Source organism: Ipomoea nil, unplaced genomic scaffold (genome assembly GCF_001879475.1).
Source record: "Ipomoea nil cultivar Tokyo-kokei standard unplaced genomic scaffold, Asagao_1.1 scaffold2279, whole genome shotgun sequence".
NCBI lineage: Eukaryota > Viridiplantae > Streptophyta > Magnoliopsida > Solanales > Convolvulaceae > Ipomoea > Ipomoea nil.
The window spans coordinates 284,426-306,896 of record NW_017618707.1 but is presented as its reverse complement, the minus strand read 5'-3'; the positions used below and the strand labels follow the sequence as shown (position 1 = coordinate 306,896).

Below are 22,471 nucleotides of genomic sequence, written 5' to 3'. Positions count from 1 at the left end.
ACTCCTCAGTGTCATGCCCGGCGCATCGGTGGTAAGCACAGTGCTTACTCTTGTCCGGTCCATCTTGCTCGGGATGGGGGAGTTTGATGAGATTGCAGGACTGTGCGTACTGCATGGCCTCTGCCGCAGATCGGTTCAGGGCCGTAAACTCACCAGGCCTGGTGCGGGATCGGGGATGATCATCACCCGATCGATGCTCCGCCCGGTTTACGGGACGAAGACCCAACCTCCTGCGAGCGTTTTACGGCGTTTGCCTCGCCGGCATTGGCATAATCTGTGACCCTTCGAAGGGCCTCTTCATACGTGGTCGGGGGATGAAGGATGAAATCTTGATATAGATAACCCGCCCGGAGAGAAATGTGGAGCATGTGGGTGGCGGTGGCGTCATCCATTGGCTCGACCTCCCCGACCGCGGCCTTCCACTTAACAAGGAAATCGGTCAAGCTCTCTCCTTCAAGCTGCTTGGCCTTTTCCAAGTACATATAGGGCTTCCTCACCACCTTGGAGGTGATGAACTTTCGCACGAACTTGATCGCTAGGGCATTAAAATCAGCAATTGAGCCCGGCTGCAACGTTCGGAACCACTCCGCCGCCCGACCGGAAAGCGTGGAGTAGAAAGCCCTGCACATGACGGCGTCTGACACGCCCATCATCATCATATTGCCGTAATAATCGTTGACGTGGACCTCAGGGTCTGTACGGCCATCGTAACTTTTGATTCCCTGGACCTGTAGATCGAACGGGTATGACTGGGCCATTATCTCCGCTGTAAAAGGTGTTTTCAACAGGGTTGACTGGTCGACCGGAGGTCTCACAGGGTGCTCGTTCCGGAATCGAGCAAATTCAGCCTGGAGGTTATAGAGCAGTCCTCGGGTCTCGTTGAGCTCGGCCGTCTGGGCCTGGGTTGTTTCCCGAGCGCGTCGTCGATGGTGAGATCTCGACCCACTGTGCCCGGATGAAGCCTCCTGGCTGGCCTCCTGCATCTGTACATCTCCCGAGTGCCGGCTCGGGTCTTGTGGTCCCAAGCGTTGTCGCATCGCCGGTCGGAGACGGTCAAAAGCTACCGCCCGGTTGATTTCTTCGGGGTCCTCCGCTTGGGCCGGAGCCTCCGGTTGCACTTGTGGAGCCTGCCGTGGTACCTCCATCGCTTCAGCACCCATCGACCCCAACCGCGAACGAGCCGAGCGTCGAGCCCGGGAAGTGGGCTGATGCTGCGGCTCTACTTGAGCAGTCGGGTAAATCGGAGGGGCGGCGGATGGAGCCGTGTACGCAGGCGTGTAAGGGGGATATCCGGCCGGTGGTGTGTAGAACATGGGTTGACCGGGCCAATATCCGTATGGTGGAGAAGGGGCCGGGTAAGAATATTGCCCGGGATACTGGAGCTGCTGGCCGGGTGCTGGATATCCCGGCTGAATGTAGTTGACCAGCTGTTGGGCGGCCGGATACGTATTTGATAGATGTGGTGGTGAGAGGTTGAGGCCGACATTCTGACCTTGTTGGTGAGTCGGCTGATGATCGGATGAGTTGGCCGCATCCGCTTGATCGTCGTTGAAGAGGTTGTATGCGAATGGATACATGATGAGAAAAGGACGGGTGCTCGTCAAACGATGGCTTGCTTGCACGGGTCTCCACAGACGGCGCCAAAATGATAGTGTTAATTGCCACGTAAGCGGTAAATAAACAAACACAAGACCAAATAAAGCAAATAAACGTCTTTTATTGATCGAGGTGAAGGTCCTAAGTACAATCTAAATGGTTGTTCCGAGTACCGACTGAGTGCGGTCGGGATGCTCTGATAACAACCTATCGATCGTCCAAAAGTCCCCCACACTGTTGCCATTGTGGGTATTTATAGCCGCGAAGTCGGAGACACAAGTCCGGCTGTAACACCCCGTGTTACGACCCCTAAAACCAATAAATAATTTAACCAATTATCCAAAGAAAGAATTAAATTACAATAATTAATTAGGAAAAGGCCCACCATAGTCCGTGGGCCCTCACCCCTAAAACCCAACCCCTAGTCCTAAAAGGAATAGAGTTAGCAAGCCTATAGTAATTGGGCCCTAACTAGGACTCTTAGATATATAAATAGGGGACATAGGAGGCACCTAGAACCCACACCACAATAATCTCTCACCACACAAGGAGCTCCAAGAATTCCCCTAGGAGAAATCAAGAAAGAAGAAAGACTTAGAGAAAGATCCTTCATAGCCAAGGAAATTAATTAAGGCTAAGAGGTAACCCATGTCTCAACAAAACCTATTTTCTTAGCTATGATCTCCCTCTAGGCATCCCTCTACATTCTTGTGTATTGATGATTCGGTTATGATATTAATGGTGTGATCTTGATAATTGATGTTATGATTTCTTGGGTAATCTTGATTATGGAAAAAGATTCTTGATGATTGTGTGATATTCTTGATAAACCTAGATTCCTAATGATTGTGTGGTATTCTTGATAAATCACATTGTTGCTTAAAAGATGAATTGCGTTCTTGATGATTTAAATATAATTAGAGCCCTAGGATGTATCGTGAAACTCGTGTGGTGTTATTCTTGATATATTGGGTGGGAATTCGCATGTTTGGGCGCCAATTATGTTTAGAAAGCATGATAGGATATGTGTCGTATGTTTCTTGCTTTTGATCCGTTAATTGTCTACGTGTTGTCATCGATTGCGTTTAAAGGTGTCTAAGCATGGTTTCGGGTTCCACAAAGGTTCCCGGGGCGTTAATTGTGAAAAAGAGTCAGTGGGGGGTAGGAGACCCGCCACCTACCCGCGGCCAAGTTTGGCGTCGCCGGCAGCGGGCAGCAGGCGGGCAGGCGACTGCCCGCCGGGCACCCGCTGCCCGGAAATTCGTCGCCGGCGGGCGACCCCTCACCCACCGGCTACCCGCTGGAAATTGTCCTACTTCGGGATCCCGACTTCCCCGTTTGATGTTCCCCCGACCCCCGTGGTGTCCCAACGGACTCCGTCCATCGTGCCTATGACTAGTTTGATGTTTCGGGTACCGTTCGTAGGATAAATGAGTCTTATATATCGCATGCTAGCGAATTGGTATCCCGTGGGCCTAGGTGAAGGAAGTATGAACCCCTTAGGATTATTCCTAGTATGTGGATGACCATGCATAGGTTTCATTATACGTTTTCTCCCTGTTCTTAAGGTGTTAATGTGGGCTGCATGTGCTTGCTATGTGTTATGTGTGCATGATACCCCAATTTGGTTGCGATCAAATTGGTTATTCCTGAGCTGCGGTTCAGAAGCTGGCTGCGGTCAGATTTACACTCTCGGGCTGCGGTCCACCGTTTGGTTGCAATCAAACGTTTTACATGAGCTGCCGTTCATATTCCTGGCTGCGGTCAGATGACTACTCTTGGGCTGCGGTCCACTGTTTGGTTGCGATCAAACATTATGATGAGCTGCGGTTCATCGGTCGGTTGCGATTGACCCCTCCATGTTGCGATACGGGGCAGGGTGCTGCGGGGCCGTGTCAGAGCTATATGCGCTGACCCTCATGTATGGGCATGCGATTGGTCCTGTGGCGCCAACAAAGTGTGCTATGTGATGAGATATGAATGGTTTGATGTTACGAATGTTATGAAAGTGTGACCATAGGATACATGCTAGTAAACTGTATATGCTTGGTTATGACTATTGGCTGTGCTTATCTCTATCTGTCGAGTCTGTTCCCTATGCTTGTGAATTATATGACTGTTGACTGTGCTTATCCCTATCTGTCGAGTCTATTCCCTGTTTTAAAAGCTAGAGTCTCTTAGGATATGTCTTCATGCCTCGAAATGGTTTTTCTTATATCTATATATATGCCTATACGTATTGTATTTCAACGCGTTGGAGTGGGTTACCAGCATCTCTCGCTGAACAGATATATTTGGCTTTCAGGCACAGAGGAGTAGACACTGGAGCGCGCTAGAGTCTTGGAGCATAGAAGTAGATAGTTTCCCTTTCGGCCTGCGTGCCACGCTTATGCATTTACATTATTGAGGATATTAGTTAGTTAGCCTGTGCACCTGAGTTCTCTAGCTCAGGTGTGGCATAGCACCCCGTACTCTTACGTTTGTTTGGGATTTATGAACATTTACCTTTACTATATGAGCTTCAAAAGTTGAAAAATTTCGGGGTGTTACAGTTGGTATCAGAGCCTAAGTTTGACCCTAGGATAAGACTCTTAAGACTAGACTTTAAGACTATAGGCTTGAACTTCAGGTATTTAGGAATGTAGGACTCAGGAACTTTAGTACGCGTGGTAAGACTGTGAAACCTACACGTAACTCTCCCTCACTGTACCCTTCACTTATCTAAAGGGAACTTTCCCTCCGCTTATCACGCCAAAGTAAGAATACAAAACTCTCATCTAACATCCCTATAAACATTGACCCAGAAGGACAACAACATGGCACCAAACAGAAGACAATCAAGGACACCGGAATCCAACATACACGACCCTCTAACCCAGACCCTGCAGCAACTAACACAAGTCGCCCAAGCACTAAGTGACGTGGCCCATCGCAATAACAGACCCCCACCACCTCCATCAAACACAAACTCGGACGTCGCCCGACAAGTTTCGAATCATCGACCCCCCACGTTTTCAGGAGAAGAAGACCCCGTGATCCTGGAGGAATGGATCCGGACCCTCGACAAAATTCTAGGGCTGGTGGAATGCCCAGAAGAACGTCGCGTAAAGATAACCTCGTTCTACTTCGGACACGAAGCAGACCTTTGGTGGATCCACGAGGGACCCGCTTACCGACAAGAACCAGGGTTCGACTGGGAAAACCTCAAAACACGTCTACGAGAGCGATTCTATCCAACACACGTAAAAGCATCTATGCACGAAGAGTTCCTCCATTTGAAACAAGGAACGACCACCGTCATGGAATACCATAAGCGGTTCCTAGAACTAGCGCGCTTCGCGCCAGAACTAGTCCCCACTGAGGCAACCAAAATAGAGAGGTTCGTATCAGGCCTCAACTTTGAAGCCCGAAAAGTGCTAGTAGTAAGCAGACCCCGGACCCTCAACGAGGCTTACTCCAGTGCCGCAAATCTCTATCGAATCCAACTACTACAACGAGGGGTTCAAGAACAGATATGGAAAAGAAACACCGGAGGTGGGACACCACCCGTAAAAAGGACAAGAAACGACACCAACACAAGACCGAGTAACCTGACCAGCCAAAGGCCACCCCTAGGGAGCAATGAAGCTAACACAAGAAGCTTCCCTTGCCCAAAATGCAACAAAAGCCATAGAGGCAAAAACTGCATGGGCAATCCCTGGCGATGCTTCAACTACGGGGAAGAAGGACACAAGGCCTTCTAGTGCACCCAACCCCAAAGGCCACGCACCACCACTGTGGTTCAACACGGGAACACCACTCACCAAGGGAACTACGGCACCCCCGGAAAGATATTCGTTATGAGCCTCACCCAGGCCGAACTCGGGAACGAGAACAACCTCGAGGAGGGGAACCTAACCCCAGGAGACGAGGACCACGTAAACCCCGCAGAAGAAAACCAAGAAGACGAGTTCTGTCTAGGATAAACAGGCAAAAATTCCTTGTAACCACCTTCGTAGTGGAACTACTTATTTAGCTTAATTACTTCGGAATTATTATAAATAAAGGACTAAATCGAAATTCGACCCTACTTACGGGGGTGGGACTAAAATTATACATAAGGAAAACAAGCCAAGCCTCCCACCACTAGGAAACAAAAGAAGGAAAAAGACAAGGACCACACCACCAAAAATCCTAGTGTTACCAATGGGAATTAAACCCTTGACCTCCCACATACAAGACTAAAGTCTTGACCACTAGGCTAAGAGTGCTTCTTAAAACCCTAAGGGAACACTCCCTTCTTAAACCCCCAACAATCCCTAAAACCCACAAATCCCCAAATCAAAAACCCTTATTCTTCTTCTTCTTCCACACTCTCTCACCCTCACCCCTCCTCCCCATCTCACCTCTCCACCTCCCCAAACACCACCCAACACCCCGCCAAGCCACCGCTACTAACCGAGCCGCCAACAGCCCCCCGGCGTCGCCCACCGTGCACCGTCGGCACCGACCCGGAAGCATCCCGCGACGCCACCACCGCCCGTCGCTCGCCCGAACGCCGCCCGCTGCCAACGCACACCGCTGCCAACCCCGGCACCGCCCAGGACCACCGCTACCTCGACGAGCCACGCCACCCCGCCGTCCCTCGCTGCCGCCGAAAAACCCGCGTCGCCGGAGAAGTCGCATCGCCGGAACCCTCGCCGGACGTCCGCCGGAAAACGCCACCTAGAAGAAAAGTTCAAGAAAATGCCGAAAAACCCCCTCGGAATCCGCACCCCGGATTGGAACAACGCCGACTACACCGTTATCGGAGGTAAAGCCCTCGAACCCGATCAATTCTCTCCGGAATTGATCGACATGCTCAACCACCAAGGGCTTTTGGATACTTATCTCACCATTAAAGGGGATACGTACCCCGAATTGGTGAAGGAGTTCTATCAACACTTGGTGGCCATCAAGCGAGGTGATAAACTAGAAATCACCACTAAGGTCCGAGGTAAGGAAATCATACTTTCCAAAGGCCGTTTGGCCAAGCTCTTAAGATTGACCACCACGGGTGTGTCAGATTACGACCGTAAAGGGTGGATTGGTACCCAAAATACGGGGTACAAGGATTACCTCGGGTACCTACTCGGAAAGGAGGAAGGTTTCACCTCGGCCACACGGCCAAATAGGAAGTGGCTAACCGCGGAGCAAAAGATATTGGTTATGATTGTAACTGACAGCCTCTTGGCCACAAATAATAAGAGCAAAGACGTGGGGAGCTTAGAGTGCACTTTTGCTTACCTCTTGAAACACAAAATCAAGTTCAACCTACCGGCCCTCATGCTAAAACACATGGAATTTTGCAAGACAAGCAACCGACTTAGCCTGCCCTACGGGATGATCCTAAGTTGGATCATGGAGAAAAAGGGGGTGGATCTAAGCCACACTGAGGTCAATACCGTAAATGGCATGATTTTTAATGCCCAGAACCTCCGACGCAATGATATCTACTACACCGAGGGAGGACAGTATGTCACCCTCGAGGAAATTTGCCTCAAACCCGAGGAGGAGCGTAGAGAGTTGGTTGACCGATTGGACATCTCCAACAAAAAGCTTAAACGGGCAATGCAAGATTGTGGAGGACTAGAGGGAAGTGAGGATCAGGAAGAGGATAACGAGCCTAACCCACCGGCACACACACGATCGGGAGGAAACCCAAGGGGACAAAGCGAAGACTCGGTCAATGAGCGTATCCTAGCACAACTCACCCGGTAAAACCAAATTATGGAAGAAGGGTTCTCATCCTTAATCCACACGACACACGCATTAGATCAGAGGATGGCAGCAATCGAGGCCACCTTGGGCACTCGCAGCGCATCCAACTCCGGAGCAGGAAACCAAGGTAGACCCAAACTTTCCTATCACCACGACACCAGAAGTCCAGTCTACCCCAACAAAGACAAAACGTGGGGCCGCGTTCCTAACCAGGAGGCCAAAATACGGGATGTCCGGGGGTGAAAGAATGGATTAACACACCGGGCATCGGGGACGAAGCCCCTTGTAAGGGGGGGAGAGTGTAACACCCCGTGTTACGACCCCTAAAACCAATTAATCATTTAACCAATTATCCAACGAAAAAATTAAATTACAATAATTAATTAGGAAAAGTCCCACCATAGTCCGTAGGCCCTCACCCCTAAAACCCAACCCCTAGTCCTAAAAGAAATAGAGTTAGCAAGCCTATAGTAATTGGGCCCTAACTAGGACTCTTAGATATATAAATAGGGGACATAGGAGGCACCTAGAACCCACACCACAATAATCTCTCACCACACAAGGAGTTCCAAGAATTTCCCTAGGAGAAATCAAGAAAGAAGAAAGACTTAGAGAAAGATCCTTCATAGCCAAGGAAATTAATTAAGGCTAAGAGGTAACCCGTGTCTCAACAAAACCTATTTTCTTAGCTATGATCTCCCTCTAGGCATCCCTCTACATTCTTGTGTATTGATGATTCGGTTATGATATTAATGGTGTGATCTTGATAATTGATGTTATGATTTCTTGGGTAATCTTGGTAATCTTGATGATGGAAAAAGATTCTTGATGATTGTGTGATATTCTTGATAAACCTAGATTCCTAATGATTGTATGGTATTCTTGATAAATCACATTGTTGCTTAAAAGATGAATTGCGTTCTTGATGATTTAAATATAATTAGAGCCCTAGGATGTATCGTGAAACTCGTGTGGTGTTATTCTTGATATATTGGGTGGGAATTCGCATGTTTGGGCGCCAATTATGTTTAGAAAGCATGATAGGATATGTGCCGTATGTTTCTTGCTTTTGATCCGTTAATTGTCTACGTGTTGTCATCGATTGCATTTAAAGGTGTCTAAGCATGGTTTCGGGTTCCACAAAGGTTCCCGGGGCGTTAATTGTGAAAAAGAGTCAGTGGGGGGTAGGGGACCCGCCACCTACCCGCGGCCAAGTTTGGTGTCGCCGGCAGCGGGCAGGCGACTGCCCGGAAATTCGTCGCCGGCAGGCAGCCGGCGGGTGACCCCTCACCCACCGGCTACCCGCTGGAAATTGTCCCACTTCGGGATCCCGACTTCCCCGTTTGATGTTCCCCCGACCCCCGTGGTGTCCCAACAGACTCCGTCCATCGTGCCTATGTCTAGTTTGATGTTTCGGGTACCGTTCGTAGGATAAATGAGTCTTATATATCGCATGCTAGCGAATTGGTATCCCGTGGGCCTAGGTGAAGGAAGTATGAACCCCTTAGGATTATTCCTAGTATGTGGATGACCACACATAGGTTTCATTATACGTTTTCTCCCCGTTCCTAAGGTGTTAATGTGGGCTGCATGTGCTTGCTATGTGTTATGTGTGCATGATACCCCAATTTGGTTGCGATCAAATTGGTTATTCCTGAGCTGCGGTTCAGAAGCTGGCTGTGGTCAGATTTACACTCTTGGGCTGCAGTCCACCGTTTGGTTGCGATCAAACGTTTTACATGAGCTGCCGTTCATATTCCTGGCTGCGGTTCATCGGTCGGTTGCGATCGACCCCTCCATGTTGCGATACGGGGTAGGGTGCTGCGGGGCCGTGTCAGAGCTATATGCGCTGACCCTCATGTATGGGCATGCGATTGGTCCTGTGGCGCCAACAAAGTGTGCTATGTGATGAGATATGAATGGTTTGATGTTACGAATGTTATGAAAGTGTGACCATAGGATACATGCTAGTAAACTGTATATGCTTGGTTATGACTATTGGTTGTGTTTATCTCTATCTGTCGAGTCTGTTCCCTATGCTTGTGAATTATATGACTGTTGACTGTGTTTATCCCTATCTGTCGAGTCTATTCTCTGTTTTAAAAGCTAGAGTCTCTTAGTATATGTCTTCATGTCTCGAAATGGTTTTTCTTATATCTATATATATGCCTATACGTATTGTATTTCAACGCGTTGGAGTGGGTTACCAGCATCTTCGCTGAACAGATATATTTGGCTTTCAGGCACAGAGGAGTAGACACTGGAGCGCGCTAGAGTCTTGGAGCGTAGAAGTAGATAGTTTCCCTTTCGGCCTGCGTGCCACGCTTATGCATTTACATTATTGAGGATATTAGTTAGTTAGCCTGTGCACCTGAGTTCTCTAGCTCAGGTGTGGCATAGCACCCCGTACTCTTACGTTTGTTTGGGATTTATGAACATTTACCTTTATTATATGAGCTTCAAAAGTTGAAAAATTTCGGGGTGTTACACCGGCTGTCCGGCATGTCGCCCACGTTGCAACCACGTGTCGCCCTCCCGGGTGCCTTGCCTGTCAGCACGTAGCTTCGCCACGTGTCTCTTCCCAGCTCTCTTCGCTTAAGGGCTACCGCTCGGTGGTCGACGACGCCAGTCGGGGACCGACCGGGTATCTTCTAAGAAATATGACCTGTAACCTGCACAGACAATTACAAAAGGACGAAGGCATGTCGGTCGGGGTATTCTCTACCACTATACATTCAGAATTGCATAACTACACATCCATAATTTCATAATTATAAATCCAGAATTGCATAACTACACATCCATAACTTCATAACTATACATCCAGAATTGTAAAACTACACATCCATAACTTCATAACTATAAATCCAGAATTGCAAAACTACACATCCATAACTTCATAATTATACATCCATAATTGCATAACTATACATCCATAACTTCATAACTATAAATCCAGAATTGCATAACTACACATTCATAACTTCATAACTATACATTCAGAATTGCATAACTACACATCCATAACTTCATAACTATAAATCTAGAATTGCATAACTACACATCCATAACTTCATAACTCTACATTCAGAATTGCATGCATAACTACACATCCATAACTTAATAACTATACATTCAGAATTGCATAATTACACATCCATAACTTCAAAACTATACATTCAGAATGTGAAATTATAACTTCATAACTATACATTCAGAATTGCATGCATAATTACACATCCATAACTTCATAATTATAAATCCAGAATTGCATAACTTCACATCCATAATTTCATAACTATAAATCCAGAATGTGAAATTATAAAATTATAAACATATGTTTACATAACTAACGACAATCGAAAATGATTTTTTTTATTTAAGTAAAACGACTCCGTTTTTACATCCGTGTGCACCATGCAGCACAACATAATTTGCCAATAATATCTTGATCACGAAATAAACTAGCAGTATTATTTGTTTTAGCATTTGGATATATATATATATATATATATATATATATATATATATATATATATATATATATATATACTAGTTTTTCTACGCGCTTTGCGCAAATGGGATAATGCCCAATGACTTTTTTAAATAAGTATTTTAAAGTATATCAATGCAATATTATATAGAAGATCGGATGTTCATGCATAGGTAACTAAATGTTCAATTTGTTTATTTAAATCGGTAATTTAAAGTATATAAATACAAGATAATATATGAGAGATTGATTATATATATAACTCTCACAAAAATAAATGTTTGCAACTTTGTAATAACGCTAGTCTAAATACTATACTTAGTCTAAAAGCGATAGTTTAAATAAATACAGCTTTTGATTTAAATTTCTTTAATTCTCTTTTAGGTAGCATTGTCATTGTCTTCACCTTCAGTACATGTTTTTTTTTTTTTTTTTAAAAAAAAAAATTTATTGGTAGTGTGTCATGTGCAATTGCGTTATTGGTGGTAGCATAGTGTGATTCATCATGCAATGAGATTGTGATGTATGAAGCTTTAGATTTGCCTTGCTGTGTATATGACTGAGATCTTAGTTGTGCTATGAACTCTTTATCTTACAAGCACATGTTGATAATTGGTAATGGTAGTTTTCCCTTACATGTTTCATGTGTTGTGAGATGTGTGTCGTAGGTTATCATGTGAAAGTATTGAACAAAATATTAATATTTATTAGAGAGAATTTCAATTTTGGTCCTATGACTATAGAGGTCTTGTTAATTTCAGCCTTCGACTTTTAAAAGTGTCAATTTAGTACCTTGACTATGCAATTTTTGTCAATTTTGGTCACTCCGGTCAAATTGCCGGCCAAATTTCGTCAAAAATTTTTAATAGTTGAAATAATGAGGGTATTTTAGTCATTTCACATCTCTTTTCATCTTCTCATGCGAGTCTACCATCTTTCAGTTGTTTCCGACGAGTTCTCCAGGCTTCGAAAGTACAGGCGAAGCGGCTCAAGGCCTCTTTTAAAACCAAAGTGGCCTTGAAGAAAGGAAAACAGAGGAAGTACAAGGTCGCCGACAAATCAGAGAAAAAAGGAAAAGGGTAAAATGACTAAAATACCCTCATTATTTTACCTAATAAAATTTTACGGCGAAATTTAACCGGAGTGACCAAAATTGACAACAATTGCATAGTCAAAGTACTAAATTGACACTTTTGAAAGTCGAAAACTGAAATTTACAAGACTCCTATAGTCATAGGACCAAAATTGAAATTTCCTCTATTTATTATATTTGTATTAAATACTTGGTAAATCAATAAATAACTAAATAAATAAATATAAATAAATAAATATATATATATATATATATATATATATATATATATATAATATTTTGTATTATAACTTTGATATTGAATTACAAGATAATGTAAAAAGAAGACAATAGACAATGTAGTGAATATAATAAATTAATAAATTTGAAGGTAAGGAATCTTTGAATGGTAGAAAATAAATATAATATATCTAATGAAATTATATCTGATCTTTTTTTAAATTTTTTATAATGAATAATTCTTTTTTAAATAGAGGTATTATAGACATCTAATTATAAATTAATTAAATGCATATGTATTATTTTTTGTTGTAGCTACTAATTTATTTTTTAATTTAATAAGAGCAATAAAGTGGCGTACATACTTTTCATCCACAATAATGAAATCATTGATTTTTTTTTTAATTTCCATTCGTTGTTGAGACAAATTGTTTTGAGAGTTTCTCAATGACAATTGCTATCAATAGAGGATGATAATAAATAATTCAAAATATAAGGTTACAATAGATATTGTTATAATACTCTATGTTCATAATTATAAAGCTATATATTCATAATTTTTGAACTTAATATTCACAATTATTGAATCTCTATATTCATAATTACAGAACTATATTTTCATAATTATGTTCACAGCTCTATGTTCATAACAATAGAACTATAATATTCATAATTTTTGAACTATATATTCATAATTATGAACAGTTTTGGAACCGTGTCCACCTTGCAAGGTGGACACGGTTCCACAGCATAATTTGCCTAGCATAGAGGGATACATCATGCAATGAAATTATAGTGTAGGAAGCTTTAGATTTGCTTTGCTGTGTATATGACTGTGATCTTAGTTGTACTATGAACTTTTTATCTTACAAGCACCTATTGATATTTGGTAACGGTAATTTTTTCCCTACATGTTTCATGTGTTGTGAGATGTGTATCATAGGTTATCATGCAAAAGTATTGAACAAAATATTAATATTTATTATATTTGTATAAAATACTTAGTAAATAAATATATATAACATATTTTGTATTATAACTTTGATATTTAGTTACAAGATAATGTAAAAAAAAAAAAAAAAAAAAAACAATGGACAATGTAGTGAATATAATAAATTAATAAATTTGAAGGTAAGGAATCTTTGAATTTTAGAAAATAAAGATAATATAACTAATGAGATTATATATCTTTTAAAAATTTTTTACAATGAATAATTTTTTAAAATAAAGGCATTATAGACATCTAATTCTAAATTAATTAAATACATATGTATTATTTTTGTTGTAGCTATTAATTTATTTAATTTAATAAGAGTAATAAAGTAGCGTACATATTTTTCATCAACAATAATGAAATCATTGATTTTTTTTTAATTTCCATTCGTTGTTGAGACAAATTGTTTTGAGAGTTTGTCAATGACAATTGCTGTCAATTGATAATAAATCATTCAAAATATATGGTGACAATAGATATTGTTATAAAGATATAGTAAAAATTAAATTAACTTACAAATTTCTTTAGAAGTTTTCATGTATTGATAATATTCTGATGTGTAAATTTTTTCAATTGGGGTCAGTAGGATTTCAACATTTTCAATTCTTTGAAAAATGGTCGTATCATTTTAGAGTCCAAGTGTAATTGTATTTATGATCAACAACTTTGTAGTTAGGTCGCGCAGGTCTGACAATGATGTAAAAACAATTTTGTCTGATAAAAAAATAATAGTATAATAATTCTAAAGTAATGTACAATTGTATCATTATAAAAATACATACAAAAAATATTAATACCATAATGACCTAAATCCTTTTAATAATGCAAAAGCATAATTGAAATATTAAATTTTGTTCTAAATAATCAAAAGAAGATTAATTAAATGAAAAAAAAAAAAAACTTAACCTAAATTTGTTTTTTTTTTTAAATGCAAGAAATCAAATAATTTTTAAAGTTCCTAATTTATAATCTTTCATGCTCAACTTTGAATGCTATGTATTTAGTGGGGCTAATTATTTGACCAAAGTTTATGTTAAATTTTATATTATATATATTTTTAATATGTTTTAACATATTCGTAGTATATGTTTAACAATTATGCCAACCCTAATTGGGATGAGGCTCGAACCTAAGACCTTTTTATAAAAATTAATGAGTAAGTTCAGAATAATAAATAGTTAACGGAATATTTCGTTACTAAAGTTTATACTAACGGAATTTAGGGTTATTTAAGGGAAGAAAATAATATAATAGAGGGTAAATACGAAAAATCATTAAATCATTAAATAATACTAAAATCAAAATAATATGAACCATTCATTTTAAGAAATAATATAATTATTCTGACATTTTTTTGTTCCAATTAAGAGCCTAACATTATTAACTCTTATTAGATTGATATATATATATATATATATATATATATATATATATATATATATATATATATATATATATATATATATATATATATATATATGATCGCGTTCAGGTGCGAACTGCCCGCCCAGGAGAGGAATGAGAATCATTCAGCGCCGTCCACGTGTCCAGTGAATGAATCAGATGTAATTTAAAAGAAAACGATACGGTGGTATTTTCGTAAATAACTCGAACTTTGGTGCATGTAATTGTGTTATAAGTGCAAGTAGTTAGTGCACCTATACAAGTAAAATGTGCAGGTAAAATCACTTATAAGTGCACATACTTTTACCTACAAGTGCATGTAATTTTGCCTTGTTAAAATTCATGCACCTAAGTGCAACTACTTATAACTATAGGTGCACATAATTATAACGTCAGGTGCACTTAGTTTTGATGCTCAGTATAAATTTTACTTGCACCTATAATATATTTTACATGCACTTGTAATACATTTTACATGCACTGAGGTGCATTATACAGTGCATTATATGAAACTGCTATTTGCACTTGTAATGCATTTTACTTGCACTTTGATGTTCAATTATTTACGAAAATGCCACCGCATTTTTTTTTATAAAATCAGTATTTCTCATCCCTTACTTGTACATGATACTTGCACACTTGCATCTGTTACTTACCTTTTAACAATTGTTACTTACATTCAAACTTACAATTATTTACAAAAATATCACCGCTATTTTTTTTAAAATTACATCTGATCCGTTGATCTTTTCATATAGACGACTCATATTTGTTCCTATTTCTCTCTTGGAAGCCCGTTCTCACTTGGCTGCTTCCATATATTTATACCCTGAGCCAAGGTTCACCTTGTATTATGAACACTACTATAAAACAACATTCAGATTATGTATATGCAGTTAATATAATATTTTTTACTTTCAGTTAATAACTTATGTATCTGTAAATAAATTGAATATATATGATAGACACATAGTGGACCATGTTCAGTTTATGTACTTACAGCTAACATGTTATGTACCTTTAATTAATAAATTATGTTACATGGTAGACCTTAGTCCATAGTATAAAAACCATGTTATTGGGCAAATTATGCTGTGCATCCGTATACACCATGCATGGTGCATATGGTGCATACGGATGCAAAAACAACGTCGTTTTGCATAAAACGCGCGCCCTACTTAAAAAAAATCAGTTTCAATTCCCAGCAACAACATTATGTTATTCATTTTTAGTTCATTCATTTTGGATTTTTTAGTTATGAAATTCTGGAAATGTAGTTATGAAATTCTGGAAGTGTAGTTATGCAATTCTGGATGTGTAGTTATGAAGTTATGGAAGTGTAGTTATGCAATTCTGGAATTATAGTTATGCAATTCTGGAAGTGTAGTTAAGCAATTCTAGAAGTGTAGTTATGCAATTATGGAAGTGTAGTTATGCAATTCTGGAAGTATAGTTATGAAATTATGGTTGTGTAGTGAAATTATGGATGTGTAGTTATGCAATTCTGAATTTTTATTTTTATTTTAAAGTTAGACGCCAAAACGACGTCGTTTTTGCATCCGCATGGTGCATACGGATGCACAACATAACGCTCCTTCCACGGCAAATTATGTCGTGCAACCGTGTGCACCATGCATGGTGCACACGGTTGCAAAAACGGCGTTGTTTTGATTAAAAACGCGCGTCCAACTTTTAAAAAGAAAAAATCATTTTTGATTGCCGTTAACGGCGTTATGTTGTGCATAATTTGAATTATATATCCAGAATGAATGAACTATATATCTAGAATGAATGAAGTATATATCCAGAATGAATGAAATATATATCCAGAATGAATGAATTATATATCTGGCCAGAATGAATGAACTATATAGTTCAAATTATGCACAACATAATGCCGTTAACGACAATCAAAACTGATTTTTTTTTTAAGTCAGACATCAAAATGACGTCGTCATGGTGCACACAGTGACACACTTGAACATCATAACGCTCCCCATTCCATGGGCCAGTGACTATTGCTTGGAATTGAATTACCTGGGTTGTATGTCTTTCTCATTTTTTTTTGGAAGGAGGGGGGGGGGGGGGGGGGGGGGTTAACCCCAGCTAGCTAATCTCTACTATTGATGCTCAGAATATCACGGACAGCTTTTGGTTGGTCTGTGAATTCAATCCACTCAACCTTCCTCCTTGGGGCCTCTTTGGCGATCCAATCTGCTGCGCCATTCCATTCTCGAGAAACATATTTCACAACCACATTCCAATCCTTTTGCAGCCACTCTTTAATCCACTGAACAAGTGTTGCGCAACTTCCCAAAAGAACGGGGTTTCCATTCAACCACCCAATCGCTTGTTGAGAGTCACTAAGAAGATGAATCCATCTGCTGTTTTGAACAAGTATGTCTTCTCATTTATGTTATTGTTTCGAAGGTAATTGCATTTGCAATCGTTATACCGTGAACTAGGGCGCACATAGCAATGTGCGCCCCGCGCCTCTCAAAATGATGTCGTTTTGTATTCTCTTATAAAATTATATGTTTTTAGATATAAAATTCTATACATTCGAAACATGGGGTTTTTGTCTTTTTAAAAATAGATTATGTCTTTTCATGTATAAAATTATGTGTTTTTTATTATATAATTCTGTACATTCGAAACATGGGGATTTTTAGTTATAAAAATTATGTGTTTTCAGGTATAAAATTATGTGTTTTCAGGTATAAAATTCTGTGTTTTCTATTATACAATTCTGTACATTCGAAACATGAATTTTTTTTTAACAGCAAACACACGAAAAGGTCAAAACGATGTCGTTTTGGGTCAGGGCGCACAATGCACTGTGCGTCCTGGTGTACGGTATAATTTGCCTTGCATTTAGAGGTGAGACTAATCTAGTTTAATGTTTTTTTTTAAACACTATTGATTCTTTATAAGGTAGTACATATTCTTTACTTTCTTAATTTTTTCAGCTCAAAGAATTAATATCCTCACTAGTCACTACCGAGATTCAATCCTGCAACGACCTATTTAGAATGGTAACAAAAATGTCATTGCATTACATGGTAATTGGCCTAGTTTAATGACAACTAGTTTTATTTGGAGACAGTATTTTCAAGAGTATTGCTCTTTATACATAAATTTGGCCTAGTTTAATGACAACTAGTTTTATTTGGAGACAGTATTTTCAAGAGTATTGCTCTTTATACATAAATTTGAATTCTCGATTATATGTTTAATCGACTTGAAACACTTTTCACTTGAGTCAATGCCTTTTGGTGGACCGATAGACAAGATTTGAATACAAGAGCAAATCAACCTTTTGGGGCACATGAGGTTGGGGGATGCTTTGAGGGCAGGACACAAAATTTATTTATTTTATAGTATAAGCATTGTTCCTAGAGACAGTCAAATAGATGTACAATCATTATTGTGTGGACCACGGTCTAAAAACACATAAAGTACATTATTTTACCTCATAAAATATATTATTTTAACATATAAAATATATTATTTTAACTCATAAAGTACATTATATTACCTCAGAAATTTCATTTTAACATAGAAACTTATAAAATACATTATTTTAACAATATAAAGTATATTATTCTAATTTATAAAATACATTTGATATACATGAATCTCCTATATTACATTGTATTCATATACTATGAATTACATATTTAAATAAACAAATTAGACATTAAATTACTTATGTTGAACTTTTGATCTATAATCTTGCATTGATATACTTTCAAATATTTATTTAATTATAAACATTGGGTAGAAAAAATTACCATCAAATTATTAAATTAAATCAAATGAATAGTTCAGATTTTAATTTTTCCTTGAGAAATTTTAATTTATCCTTAATTATATTTTTTTTTGAAAGTTTATCCTTAATTATATGATTATCCTATCCGTTAACTTTTCTATTAAGTATCGTTAACTCACCATTAGTCTAATTCTAATATTAAAGTCTAATATAGAATCATAACTACAACATTAATTTAATTCTAACATTAAAGTCTTAATAGAACTCTAACCACAAATCCTACTGCCGGAATCTCCTCAAACAATATTAATATATATTTATTATTTTATGCTTAAATTTTTATTTGCTCTCCCTTATGTCCCGTATTTGGTTTCAATCATACCCATACTATTATTTTATTGACAATTATAATCAATCTGACTATATTATCTTGCATTTGTAAACTTAGAATTACCAATTTAAATACGCAAATTCAATATTCAATTATCTATGCATGAACAATTCCAATATAATCTTGCCTTGATATACTTTAAAATACTTATTTAAGAAAAACATTGGGCATTATACCAATCGTGCAATGCGCGTAAAAAAACTAGTATAGTACTAATACACGTGGACTAGTAGCTGAAGTCGGGAGCCTCTCAGTAGGTGCCTGTCTCTAAATTTGTCTAAAAGTCCCCATTGCCACTATAAATGCAGACATTTATAGGCGAAGCAGAGGGAAACACGGGCCCGGACCACCGGCATGGCGAGCATGTGGCAAGTACGTGTCTACGGCTAAACATCGAGCCTCTGGCAACGTTTGCCGTTGACACGTATAACTTCTTGGGACTAGCGCACATGTCGGCTAGGCCAGGAGAAGCTTGGTCGGGACGCAAGGCGGTCGGGAAGGTAAATGACGGTTTTAAGCGGTCGGAACCGATCGGGTTACGCAGAGGATCGCTCGGCGGTATTAGACCGACCGAATGTATAACTTATCAACATTATTTTACTCTAGAAGGTTCATTATTCTAACACATAAGTGCGCGAGCACGAAATTTTTTTTAACGTCAAAACGTTGCCGTTTTGAATCGTGATCCACATAGTTATGTGGACCAAATAATTTGCCATAAATGTATATGTGATGATCATGACAGCCCCATCACTATAATCAATAATTGGGGCTGGGCATGCAGTAAGATTATGTAATCAAATTAGACACTTTAGATACAAGATTCTGGTGTGGGTTGGTCCTACACAGGAATAAGGCATGCTTCACGACAAGTAAAGTGGCCCGGAGAATTGTAAATAATATTTCTGGATATATACATATTCCTGCAACTTGGCTATTCCTTTTGACAATAGCACAATCACCCCCAATCAATAAGCTAGCAACTTTACTAGTAAAGTGGGATAGGGTAGCAGAAGCCAGATTACATTATTTTTCACTTTATGCTATCCATTCTTTTAAGCAAGGAATCCCAACAGAAAACATGTGTTCTCTGAGAGGAGATTATTGTTAGGATCAAGCGCTTACCACTCACACCAAAAGTTATAGTTAGTAGCGAAAGTTCAACTTTATTTCCTTACTTATAGACCGCCATCATATTGTTCGAAACAGGCTGGGTGCTGGACTTGACCTTTAGGGGTTTTACAGGTCTCCTGCCAACAATCTCCTAGCCACGGGGTATAGACATGTCCCATTTATCGGCCCTGCCCAACAATCTCCTAGCCACGGGATATAATAGATTGTTGTGGATCAGATCAGATCATATTAGCTAGCTAGCTGTACCCACACTGCAACATTGGAGCACCTGGATATATTTTCACTAATAAAACTTCAATTCTCTCATCTCTTATCTTCATTCCCAGCTAGCTAGCTTAGGCCACTCTTTTTCTTCAAACCAAACAATATAATGGATAAAAGGGGCACTACTGGATCCCATTATCCAGGAGTCTGTCAGCGCTTGTTCAGTTTCTTCCTCAACCCCCTCTCGCCTCGTAAGCCGCCTGAGAATATGGTTAATCCAACACTATCCTGCCCCCCTTCGTCGTCTGACATCCCGATTGAAGGGTCATCGAGAAATAACAGTTTGAACCCTGAGGTGCTAGTGGACTACGGGCATGATGTCGGGTGGTTCAATGATCCTACCAGATATAACATTTGGAGAGGACAAAGAAAGTCACCATCTCCCAGTGTTAAAGCCATCATCTCAGATGAGAAGAACAACAAGACCACTCTACCAGCTGAGACAGAAAAGCCTTCGCCTCCTAGACGGCCAAGGCTTCTAAGTGTGACCTCCAACATCAACGAAAAGGCAGAAGCCTTCATACACAGGAGAAGGGAAAAGATGAGCAGAAATTACACCTTGGATCTCAAAAAGTTTTAGCCCTTAGCTTTTTTTTTTCTTCTTGCTTGCTGGATATAAAATGGTGTTTCGTTTACTTTGCTGTCTCAGCATCTTTGTGAATAATTTTTAGTCCTATCCCATTAGTTTGATTCCACTGATTTATTTCAGGTTCTCAGTTCTTGAGGAACCAAGAGAACAGAAAAGGATATGGACAAGTTTAGTTCTGTTATCTGTGTGTCTATAATATGAATATCACTAGTTAATTGTGTGATGAAGCTTAGCATTTTCTTGTTCCTATATATCAACAATATATACAATAATGTCAAAAATAAACTCAATGCATAGATAACACTAATGGGCAAAAAGAGGGGCACAAAAAGATGCCACCATTGGGAAGAACAGAAATTAAAACACCTAATATCACATCCTCTGCACATAATAACTTAATACCGTATAAAACATCTAATGTAAGTGAAACCAATTAAACTGTACATATATGATATATCTCTTCTTTTGACATTTCTCTCCTAATATCATATCTGACTGGGTACCAATATGAATCGCTTCCCGGTCTTCACTTTCTCCAGATTATATATGATCATTATTCTTCAAAAGAATTCCTGGAAGAACGGTAAAGATCATAAGGAGCCCACAAATGATCGACATTGCAAGGCTTCCCAGAATCCAATCTCAGCCATGGCTTCCCCTTACCACTCCAATGAAGCAGGCTGATTGGGCCGGGGTGAAGGCTCCTGCATTTCCCTTCAATGTTGTCGCCGCCCAATCCGTGCTGGTTCCATCGGTGATCCACGGGCATTATGTTTCCGGCGAACACTAGCAAGAAAGGGGGTAAAGAACCCAATTGATATATCCTCTTCTGCTTCTGCACCAGCATCCATTCCTCCACTTTCTGGGTGAACTCTCCCTGCCGCCATTTCTCCACGTCCACCACCATCACCCCCGTGTTGAAATAGCAGGGTTTCCGGGATTGGAACGTGGTGCCCAGCTCCGGGTCCGACCAGAAGGATGGGGTGAAGTAAACGGTGAAATTGGCGTGGCAATACTCCGGCGCGGCGAGGACTTTGTGGGCGTTGTCGACTTCCCAGAGCTTGAGGATGTCGTCGACGACGACGAGATCGGAGTCGAGATAAATGACGCGTTTGACGTTGGCGGGGAGGATGTCTGAGAGGTAGACCCTAGCGTAATTGAGGGGCTGGTCGAGGGCCTGGCGGATGGATTTGGAGATGAGGCCCTGGACCCTGGAGGTGTCGAAGCGGTAGACGTGGAAGTTGAGGTAAGGGAAAGTGGACTTGATGGTGGAGACGACCTCCGGGTGGTGGTGCACCCAGAGGAAATGGAAGACGACGTTTTCCGGGCAGGTGGTGTGCTGGAGAATGGAGAACACGGCGGCCATGGTGCCCCGGATGTAATTGGCGTCGAGGGTCATGGCGACGTGGGTGGGGAGAGATCCGCAGGCTTCGCCGTTGCGAAAAGCGGGGGCTTCACGGAAGAGATGGAGAATAGGGTGGTGGTGGTGATGGTGGTTGTGGTGGTGGTGGTGGTGGTGGTGGTGGTGGACATTATTATTATTATTGTTATTATTATTTGTGGTGGTGGTTAAGGAGGTCTGGTGGGTAAGGGGGAAGAGAGACGACAGAGACAGGAGGCCAAGAAGTGGAAGAGAAGAAGAAAATAAGGTCCGGAAGGCCATCCTGCTCTATGCGGCATTTTAGAATGAGAATTTCTGGAAAAAGGAGGGGAGGCAGCCATTGGAGGCTGGTTAAGAGAAGGTTTAGGAGAGGTTAGAAATGATTGATATATAATAAAAGGA

At 40.3% G+C, this 22,471-nt stretch overlaps 1 protein-coding gene across 1 annotated transcript; it reads right to left on the bottom strand.

Moving 5' to 3' along the window:
• Positions 1–21,055: 21,055 nt before the first annotated feature.
• Positions 21,056–22,463, bottom strand: LOC109150465 (probable galacturonosyltransferase-like 4). Its single transcript, XM_019298375.1, has one exon. The coding sequence runs from the start codon at positions 22,349–22,351 to the stop codon at positions 21,242–21,244; it is 1,110 nt and encodes a 369-aa protein (XP_019153920.1). The 5' UTR covers positions 22,352–22,463; the 3' UTR covers positions 21,056–21,241.
• Between the last annotated feature and the right edge of the window lie 8 nt (positions 22,464–22,471).

What these genes read in the sequence shown, in the direction of transcription:
- LOC109150465 (XM_019298375.1), bottom strand. Translation starts at nt 22,351, where the DNA reads ATGGCCTTCCGGACCTTATTTTCTTCTTCTCTTCCACTTCTTGGCCTC.